Source organism: Pezoporus occidentalis, unplaced genomic scaffold, assembly GCF_034315485.1.
Source record: "Pezoporus occidentalis ecotype Australia unplaced genomic scaffold, CSIRO_AGI_Poc_V1 ctg45, whole genome shotgun sequence".
Classification (NCBI taxonomy): Eukaryota; Metazoa; Chordata; class Aves; order Psittaciformes; family Psittacidae; genus Pezoporus; species Pezoporus occidentalis.
The window spans coordinates 6388004-6398809 of record NW_026915780.1 but is presented as its reverse complement, the minus strand read 5'-3'; the positions used below and the strand labels follow the sequence as shown (position 1 = coordinate 6398809).

Here is a 10806-nt window from a genome sequence, read left to right as displayed (position 1 = left end):
GGAAGACAGACAAGCTGTGAGCTCTGGAGGACAGTGTGAAACTACCATAATGTATCGTCTTCAGCACATGTCCAATGGTGGTTGTTATCACACATTGCTGCACATTTATCCTTGTCCATCGTATGTTGTTCACAGGCTCTTTTGAGTAACCTGGAAATTGCACACACAAGTTCATGTTGAGCATAGGGTCTGGCGCACAGCTCAAGGACAGCACTGTCTCTATGAGGGTCAGATGGAACAGCTTGACAAAGCAAGTGGGTATCCACTCAGCCTGCATGAGCTGCCATCACCCAGGTCTCTGTTCCCATCTATCTGAGCCTCAGTCAGAATTCCCTGTGTAGGCTTTTCTGGAAGAGCAATAAATGCACACGCTTCTAGCACAGCTGCTTCTTCTTTCAGACATCCATGGAACAGGTTCCTGCAGGACCTGACTTCATTGTGGACGAGGTATGGGTGTTTTAACCTCTGCTCCACAGCTAGCTGTGATGTTTTTTCCTATTTGTATTTGTAATACTCACTTGTAAAGTCTCTCAGTGAAGAGGAGATCATTCATCAGGCGTTTCTAGGCATTCCCCTACAATCCTTGGAAAAAGAACATCCTTGGGCTGGTCTCCCCTTTGGGATGTAGACTCCCTTCATTTGTGTAGCATGAAGCATAAAGTGGCCTGCAGGAGCTCTAGAAGTCCAAACTTGAAGGCTAAGGTCCTGCCTAAGGGTGGTCCTAGTCTGTCTCAGGCTACAGGAAATTACATTTGGCAGTGAAGTTTGGGAGAATGGGTATGTTCAGTGGCTCCATGGAAAACAGAAGGTTATGGAGTTGCCTATCTCAAGCCCCTCACAAGTATGACCTGCGAGTTAAAATACTACTAATTATTGAGAGTAAGGATAATAATGACCAACCCCCTCATGCTAAAGCTGAGAGAAAGTCTGCATGAGTTTAGAACAATGCTTCTCTTTTGTGTGCTGGGCAGGACACCATCTCTTTTATACTAAAGAGTATTGCAGTGCTGGCTGGTCATAGCTTTCTGTCCTTAACTGCAAAAAGACAAATTAACTGGCTCAGAGAATTTGGCAAGTTATTTTCTTTAGGGAAACCACCAAAGAAGGCAAAAGCCAACAGCGTGCTACAGTATTACATGCTCACCTCCCCCAAATGTCTCTGAAAATACAAATACAAGCTGCTGCAGTTGGATCAGCTAAGCCAGTGTACTGTCAAATGGGCTTTATGAAAGAAACAGTTTGAAACAGATTGCTGTCTATTCACTAAAATGAGTATTACTGCTGGCACATATGTATTCTCCTTGGTTTATGTACTGGAGCCAGAAGTGGTGGTTTGTATTCCTATTCCGCCCATGTTTTTCTTCATTGCTTTGGGCAAACCTCTGTGCAATGTAGTTCTCCCATTCTTAAACACAAAGGGATGCTCTCTGTCCATCAATGGAAAGCACTTTGGTGTCTGTGCATAAAACAAATCAATATCAACTCTTTCTATTATTATTTGAGTGAAATAGGCTTAATATAGCTGCTCTTATTTACATGAGTAGGGCGATGACTTGTAAAGTCAGGCTCTTCGTTTATTATTGGCTTGTATTAACTCCTTAGAGATACTGAAACAGAATGCGCTGCCTTCTGTATGACATCTCCAACAGAAGATGAGGCGACAGTGCAAATGTTAAAGTATTCATTTCTAACTTAAGAGCTAGCTAGCAATCGTGGCATTCACACAAGCACCTCCTCTTTTTGTTACGTTGGAAATCAATAGTTAGGAGGAAGGAAACAAAATAACACTGTTTTGGCCAGGCCTGCAAACACATCCCTAGGTAGTCACTAAGTGAAACGCTGTGCGAAGGCACATCCGTGGCAAACCTTGGGTCAACTCACTGCCCAGCTCTGGAAACAAAAGAGGCAACCACATGCCTGGAATCAACGGGCTCCGAAGGGAAGCTCCAGGCTTTCTGGAGAATTAGTGGTCCTGCAGAGAAGATTCACTCCCAGAGAAGAAACATTTCAGGTAGTGGCTGGATGACAAATGTGTTTTCCTTTCTCATCACCCCGCACGCGGCTGTTAGATCTGTTTAACAGCAAGCTCAAATGAGTTATGTTTCATGTGTATCGAACGCGGTCTCCCTCAATTGCATTTCTTTTAAACACTGGACACTCTTCTAAAAGACTGAACATTTTAGCCTTTTGAAGGTGAAAGCTGTAAAAACTTTATTTTGTGTTTCTGAGCAAATGTAGATAGACCTAAAGATTTCATGAACTATCATGTGGTTGCCCATATCTGACTAATAATTGAATTGTAAACCCGCGGTTTCATGTTAGGGTTAGTCTTTTCACCTGCTTTAAAAAGGAAAAATCATATTTGGTATATAGACACACATGGAATATCCTTCTGATTGAATTTCAAGAGCATATCCAGGATTCAATGTTTTTAAGCACTTCTAATACTGTAGTCTATAAGAGGAGCAGACACTTCAGAAGCAATGTTTAAAAGTCGTCTTTCATAACTGAGTCAACAGATCATTTTTGTAATAAATCAAAGCAAGTGTTCTCAATTAGAAGAGCTAGTGGCTGTTGGTATTGTACAAAAAACAAATCATCCTAGTATCCAAGGGGGTTGGGGTGGGGAGGGTCTGTTTGGTTTTGTTTCTCTTTCCAGAGAGATCTTTAACATTGTTTGATGAAGCTAGTTTCATTTTGAGATTGTTACTGAAGATAAAGGCTTCTGTGTTCTATGGCTGCTTGGATTCTTCGTACATAATGTCCTAGTAATGTCACAGTGCTGCTGTATCTAGATCAAACCACTGTTTTGATTGTTTTTGGGGCTTTTTTTTTTTTTTAATAAATTCCTTAATTTAAATACATGAAAACTATACATTTTGCTTTAATGATGCATGTAACCAAACAGAGCTTCCTCAAGTCCTTGCGATCCTGGAGATGATCACAGTGAGGTGGGATGCTGCCCGTATCTTGCTAGATGCCTTTTAGTATAATAGCCTTTTGTATGCTCTGTCCCATCACATCCTCAGAGACTGAGGGAACTGAAAACCAGGCTGAGGTTGTATCTCACTTTGTGGAGGTTCAGATGCTCGTCTGAAAGCAGGTTGTGTTTCCCTCTGAGATGCCTCCCATCCTCACATCCCCAGCCTTGCTCTGCACTGCAAACTGTCAGCCAACACAACATTTATGACCTGAAAAGTAAGTCTGAGGAAAGGATGATGAAATCACTAGCAGGGACGCAGGCTTCAGAAGACATGAACTGTTTGTTAAGTCTGATTTATGAGGCCCTAGAGAGTACTTGGCCTAAGCTCCAATTAGGCAGAGGGAAAGTGTTTAGAGAAGGAAACAACAACAGCGACCGAGCGTGCTCGAGTATTCCATACAGAAAGAGCTAAAACAAAGAGTAGCTGCAAAACCACCAGGGGGGACGTGGTGCAGTGCTTCTTCTTTAAGAGGAGAAGGAATACTTTTTCAAAGAGGCATAAAGCGTATTTTTATGAGCTTGCTAATGGCAAACAGTGTTTGCATCGAGTTTCATGAAAGAACACTGTGAAAACAGATCATCAGCATGAAAGCAGCAGCTACGTCCAACAGTTGAGCTCAGTAAAACCTAAGGTAACAGGCTACAGAAGTGCAGGTCAATGGGCATCATCACTTTCCAAATAAAGCCAAGCCCTTTTTCATGGTATTTTAACAATCTGAGAGGACGTGAGATGAGATTTTACTCCTTCTCTAACAGCTCTTGGTGGTTTTGTACCTCGATGTCCTTTCTGTGCTGCGACATCTAGATACGGTCCCTCTTGGGAGATGTAATCTTCCTTCGACTTTTCCACTATCTCTGGCACGAGATGTGCAGCTTCTCCCAGGAGAATCATTGCACTGTTTTGAAGGAACTCCAATTAATAACAACGCACTTCAACTTTTTTAATCCCTGAGGGTGCTTTGCAGATGAAAAACGCCATAAATGGGCCTGGCTTTGCAATTGCAGGTCTATGGGATGCTTCTGGGGGAGGAGACAATGCAAGTTCCTGCCAAGTAAGAGCCTAATCTGTTGTGTTTCGTGGTTCTGTTTCGTGTTTGGTGTACAGGAAAAGGAAAAGGTAAAATAGGGACTATAAAAATCATTGCTCCAACTTGTCTGGGGTGGAGAAGAGTAACTCTGCCGTAGAGGCTGAGTAGCTTGCATTGCCCATTTGACCATTTAGCCCATTGGGTAAATTTTACCTGATTTTCTGGGTTTTTTTTACTTACAACTTCTCAATATTAAATTTTTTCTTAATCCGAGGGAAGTTTGCTCCTCTGCTGTAATCAAACCTCACTAGCACCATAAGAGAGCAAGGCTCCATGTACCTCTGTTAGCTTATACGGCAGGGGTCTGCAGAGAGGCTTAGGATGCTCCACACCTGCTAATGCGGGGTCATTGCAGTGTGATAATGATTAAAACGTCAAGAGCAAAAAGACAGGCATTTGCCTTTTGTACAGAGCCTGTAGGTGGGAAGGCACTTGCAAAGCTAAACTTCAAAAGCACACATTGGAGGGCACAAAACCATATGGGCAAGAAAAGAAAGAATGAAGATTGCCTGTGTTCCATTAATATTGTTCCCTTGCACTGTTATTATTATGCCCTCACATAATACTGTTATGCATTCACTCCTAGAGGAGAAAGTAACCTCTGGCAGATTTACAATGAAATCCAGATGGATCCCCTTCTGTGGCATCTGCTAATACATGGTGTGTTTCAGACTTCCAGTTAACTCTAAAAACATATTTCCCTTCGGGGAAAATCTCACCCAATTGGCTGCTCCCTCCATTGGCAGTTGTGAGTTCTGGAAAAGTCACTTAGCCTCGGCACACAATGCTTTCTCCCATAGACAAAGGACTCAGCTCTCAGTATCCCATCTCGGTTCCATTAGATCCTATTGATCCCAGGATTGGGGAAGGGATGTGGAATGAATCTTGCCTGTTTTCCTCCCCTTTTTGGGAGGAAACACTTGTTTGTTTCCTCAGGGGACTGGTAGGAGGGATGTGAGAGGTTCCTCAATCCGCCCTCTCCTCTCTGCATATATTCACTCACGCACTCTGAAAGCGAGAACTACGAGGCCCAGGAGCACTAGAGGAAACATTTCTGCAAACGGGTAAGTATTGGGAAGAGGTAAAGCACGAGCTGCAGAGGGGACAAGACACACCTTGGGCAAGTTTCACCCGGGCTCAGGAAATGGGAAGAACGAGGAGCTAAAAGTGATGGAGAGAAGTCAGCACTGGAAGGGATGAGGTCTAGCCAGGAGGATGGCTTACTTGTGAACTCCCATTAAAACACGTCTGAAAGCACAGAGAGAACATCAATTCAAGCCAACACTAATGAAGAATTTATTGCTGATGATACCACAGGCAGTAGTAGCTCTTTCTGGAAGCTTAAAATTGCCCTGCTTTGGGTCTAAGAGTCAGTGTACTGTGGAATTAAACATTGACATTTCACATAATAAAAAGATTCAGCTGCAGCTGACACTGTATACTTAGATAACCATGATAAACACTGATTGAGTTAGATTACATGAGGCATTTGCTATGTTGTTCTCATATTTACACTAGGAAAGAGGGAAGGAGCCTTCTTCCCTCTGTAATTCCATCATTCTCACTTAAATATGGCATGTTTAACTCTTGCCCTCATAGTGGTGTTTAAGTCAAAGGTTTCTGAACCTGCAAATGAAACCAGAATGGCTATTCATATTGAAAAATAAAACTTAATGTCTGTGTTTGCTTCTTCATGCATCAGATACTTCAAATGATCCACCTGGTGACTACACGTGGCAATGATTGAAAATCAATCACTTCTTATCAATGATTTACATCTGTGCAAGTCATCACCAGAAATGAGCTGGTCCAAAGTGACATGATAAAACCAAGAAGCTTAAACCAAGCATGGTAACGGGGCAGAGCACAAGAGTCTTTCTTCAGATGAACTGATACAAAGTGCAAAGTAAGAGCTCAAGCTGCTCCTCTGATGTTGATCACCTTTTTCTTAAGGCAACTTAAGAATTCTTCAACATTTAAGTGCTCAAGGCCAGGTTGGATGGGTCTTGGAGCAAGCTGCTCTAGTGGAAGGTGTCCCTGCCCATGGCAGGGGTTGGAACTGGATGAGCTTTAAGGTCCTTCCAACCCAAATCAGTCTGGGATTCTATGGATTCAACTAATATGTGCATGTATTTAGAACACTGCTCTCTATATAGTAAGTCCCAACTATGTCTCAATTATACTGATTCTTTGCAGAAAATAACTGGAAACAAATCCATGTAATGCCAACCAGGAACACAAGGTGAGAGAACATTTTCACCCTCAAACAAGCACATTTCTGTGCCAGAGTGGGCTGACACACGTGAACTACTTCAGTCAGAGTGGTGCTGAGCAGGAACAGTTCTTCCTGGCTTTCAGCACTGCACAATAAGCTGTAACCAGCTCCAGTATCACTGCTTTTGCACAAATGCTTCTAGGGGAGCAGTGATGTGCATTGTCAGAGTGTCCAGGAAGTCACCCTTGTAGAGGTCCGGGCATCCTGGCTTTCCTCTTGGTCTTTACCCTCAATCACAGTTTGGTTGCCTTGATCTGCTCCTCCCTCTGCTTCCCATGCCCCAGCATTACCACAGCACTGCAACTGCTTCTGCGTCGGCATCCTCTGTGCATGAGGAAGGGGCTCTGGTTCTCACCAGCAAATGCTTTTGCCTTCCTGCTCGACCTCTTGCTTTCGTAGTTCCTGAGCTCCATCAGCCTCTCACTGAAGTACTCTTGCAGTGGTTTGTCGTGGAAGCCACTGCTGGTTGGCAGGTGGCCTTTCAAGCCGGCTCTTGAAGAGCTCCCCACACAATGGACTAAGAGAGCTCTGTTTGGAATATTATGGAGCTGGGATGAGGAGCTCTTTCCTCTTTTCAAGTCCTGGAAAAGCCGGTTGAAGGCTGGAGTTTCGGAGTAATGTCTTGGTAACTGTTTAAAATAGGTGGGGAGGGAGAAGCAGGGTTAGAGGCAGAACAGAGAAGGGAATCTAAATTACAGTGTGCTGTCATAAGTAGCAAAAGGATCTTACATTCATGATCCCATACAGCAAAAGGCTGTTAGGGAAGGTTTTGGGGTTTTAATCCAAATTCCATGAGGATCCAGCAGCTTGGTACCAATCCCTTTCCAGAACAGAAGTCTCCTGGGCTGAGCTTAAACAATGCTGAGCGTTTTCACCTCCCACTGGCTCTGATGGGCTGTAACAGTTTTGTGTGGCCTCTCTGTAAACCTGCTTTTCTGAAAGAATCTCTCACCTGCCTGTATGAACAGAGCTTCAGGTTTATCCTTTTCAAATCTCATTACCCTGGAGCTCTATTATGATAAGAACCTCAATGTTCACATAAAATATATTTCTACATCTTCAAACTATGACATTTATCATTATTATCCCCAGAGAATCACAGAACCCCAGACTGGTTTGGCTTGGAAGGGACCTTAAAGCTCATCCAGTTCCAACCCCTGCCACAGGCAGGGACACCTTCTACTAGAGCAGCTTGCTCCAAGCCCCTGTGTCCAACCTGCCCTTGAACACTGCCAGGGATGGGGCAGCCACAGCTTCTCTGGGCACCCTGTGCCAGCGCCTCAGCACCCTCACAGGGAAGAGCTTCTTCCTTATAACCCACAGCATAGCATAGTGTGCATAGAGTTTTCTCCTCCTTTCCCACTGTATGGTGCCTATCTCCTTTCTAGCTCACCAAATTAATGCTTGAGCTGCTTTAACAGTCAAAAAAAGACCTGATCCAGCCCCCGCTGACACCAAGGTGGGGGTCTTTGGGTTGATTTCAGGGGAACATCCATGCTTTGGGTCCTTTTATTGACTGCAGAGAAAACACGGCTAGAGATGCACTGTGTAAAAGGCTGCCTTTCTATGTTCACAGTTAAATCTCCCCTGGGCTTTCAAAGTTCCTGCTTGACCATTTCCTCCTTCTCCCAGGTATTGCACTGGTTTCTGTACACCAACTTACACTGCACCATGGCTTGTTCTCTGAGAAACCTTGGCAGTTCAGCCTGAAGAACTGTTTTATATTACTTGCTGTTTCGAATCAATAAAGACTCCACTGTATGTAGATGACAGCCACAGCGGGACCACAGAAGACTTTGCAATCATTTATTATGCCTGTCAATGCCTTTGGTATAATAAAGAGCCATCATTCATGCAGTTTTTGACAATTACTAATGAAGCCTAGATACTTGCAAAGGGTCCAGCCACAAATCTGGTTTGAGAGCCCAGCAATGTCTCAGTAGGGCACTCCATCATCAGCATTTGGCATGGTGCCTCCTAGTAATGAATGAAAAACATTGAGCCCAAAGGAGAAACAGGGGGGTTGGACATGCCATGTAAACTGAAAAGTAATCAAGTTTTGATCTCCCACTATTCCATCACACTTCATTCTGGAAGGGACCCAGCAAATCTAATATCCCTGCCTAGAGTGGTTGGAATAAGGTGGGCAATTGAAGAACACTAAAACTTGGCTGCTAGGTAGTCTCTCTTTCCTACCTCAAATGTTTTTAACTGGCTTAAAAATCAACAGTCTTGTATATATAACTTAAAATATATGTTAAAATATATATTCACACATATAAAAATAACTGAAAAATTAGCAATCATCTTAATGTAGCAGAATAAAAGTCCATCACGTCAAGATTTTATATCCCAAAACACAGCCCAAAACTTCTTATCATATCAAACATCAACTTACCAGGAGTTGGGGAATTATCACTCTAGTAGAAGAATAGGTAGTAGCTATCATATACTGCAAAGGGAGATTTTGCATACAAACCTTAATGTCCTGGAAGCCTGGATATTCGGGGATGATGGGCAAAATGCACATGCTAATACTGTTTGATCTCCTTTGTTTCACCATCCTGCAAGAGCAGCTCCTGGAGAGATGGGACTGTCGCAGCTCAGGTGGGTTTTCAATGAATCGGAGTGGTTTATAGCCTTTTACACAGCAAGTTCGCAGGCACATCTTGGAGGCAGGTCCCTCCATTCCAGCACGATCCAGAAGAGTTGGGAAGCGATGTCTATTCCAGGAGAATTCTCTCTTCTCATTCTCCTCTAGTGCATAATCTCATACCAGAGAGCCCCTTGGCAACTGTGGTACCGACTGGCAGCAGACACAGCAGTCTAACAGCGGTACAGCTCTTGCTTCTTAGACATCACAGGCAAGCGGTGCCTTCCCCAAGGTCTGGAGCCCACACAGCACTAATGCTGCTTTTATCCTCTGAAAGCTCTTTAGAGAGTCGGTAAACCCAAACCATGAACACAAAGGGCTCAGGTGAGGGGGGAATTTGCAGGTTTCTTGTGGTCACCTCAGCTTAATGTGATTGCTGATGCAGTGGCAATTAGAGGAGACCAACACTCGGCTCACGTCGGAGCAGCAGATCTGATTAGAGATCCCTGACAGCAGAGCATTAAGGGCTGCTGCTCAGCGGGGCAAAGGGAAACACCGTTAACCAATAGGTCAAGAAACACAGTGCAATAAGCTGTAATAAAACAGCCTTCCAAGAAATCCTATAGCAAAAGGCTTCTTCAGTGCGGTTGGAGATGGGCTACAGCCCTGGAGAGCTGAGAGATCCAAACTGCCTTCAGACAGCCTGGCACCAGGGCAGATTTGGCAAGAGGCCACGGTGAGAGCGAGAGCCCTGTTAGCCAAAGCTGTGAAAACGCTCACAGTAAGAAGCAATCGCTGCCCTGAGCAGCTTCAACCTACACATCATGGATGAAGGGCAGCCAGGGGAACAGCTCCATGGTTTTGATTTGGCGATACATTAGTGGTATCATCTGCTAGATGCAGAGAGATGTATGAAGTTGCAATAGCTGGTTCATCACAAACTTTGGCAGCACGGAGCTCCTTATAGTCCAAAGTGACAGCGGGCATCTCCTACCATTTGGAGGGAGGCACCTCCATCCACGGCCCCACTGTGGCCTGTTTGCAATGCAGAGCATTGGCACTGAGGGAAGAACTGCCTCTTTTCCATCATATGGATTACTCCATGGAGTAATTGCTATTCTCACTGGTGCCTGTGGAAGGTAGACAGAGGGGGTTTACAACCCCCTCAAGCTCCAGGGCTTATTCAAGGTATCCATAAGTATTTTCATGTTCCAAGTATGTGCTTGCAAATACTTCTGGCTGCTCTGATGAGCTAGAAATCCATATCCATCCAGAGTATCCATAAATATCTCCATGCACGCATTCAGAGCAATGACCACGAGCTTTAAAGAGCTTTGGATCTTATCCATGAGACCATCATCTGGATTCAGGTTAGTGTTTTGGACTGTGTGGCAGATGACAGCTTGGCAGGCTGAGGGCAGAAGCCTCAACAGCAACACTCACCTGGTCACGGGGTAAAAGCACGTCAGGCATAAGTAAGGATCTCACGTAAACAGTTAAATCCAGCCCTTCACTATCCAAAGGCAAAGGTGCAACACCACGTGTTCTACCAGCTCTGCCTCTGACACTGCTTTATTTGGGGGCAAATCAGTTCTCAGGCACACAGCAACACTCTCAGTGTGAGTGACCATTTCAGCTACACACACCCTGGTGTTATCACAGACCAGGGTCTGTGGCCACAGCTCTGAGCCACACACAGATTCGGATATGAGGCTGATCTGATGGTAACAGGTTACATGCAGGGATGTCACGATGCTGACAAATAGAACTGTGAGTCATCCCTCTCATGCAGCCCTGATTATTTGCATTGCTGTTGTATACATAGTGATACCTTAACATAAGCACAGTGTGGCCTTGCTGGGAGTAC

At 44.4% G+C, this 10806-nt stretch overlaps 1 protein-coding gene across 1 annotated transcript; it reads right to left on the bottom strand.

The window, feature by feature from the left end:
* Nucleotides 1-6579: 6579 nt before the first annotated feature.
* On the bottom strand, nucleotides 6580-9133 carry LOC134172184 (uncharacterized). The gene is made up of 2 exons (XM_062635081.1): nucleotides 8826-9133; nucleotides 6580-6975 (listed from the first exon to the last, which is right to left on the bottom strand). Exons 1-2 carry the CDS (start codon nucleotides 9033-9035, stop codon nucleotides 6580-6582), a joined length of 606 nt encoding a protein of 201 aa, XP_062491065.1. The 5' UTR covers nucleotides 9036-9133.
* Between the last annotated feature and the right edge of the window lie 1673 nt (nucleotides 9134-10806).

Coding starts and splice junctions, on each gene's coding strand:
- LOC134172184 (XM_062635081.1), bottom strand. CDS start 9,035: ATGGAGGGACCTGCCTCCAAGATGTGCCTGCGAACTTGCTGTGTAAAA. Junction 6,976..8,825: donor CAGGCTTCCAGGACATTAAG/GTTTGTATGCAA, acceptor TATTTTAAACAG/TTACCAAGACATTACTCCGA.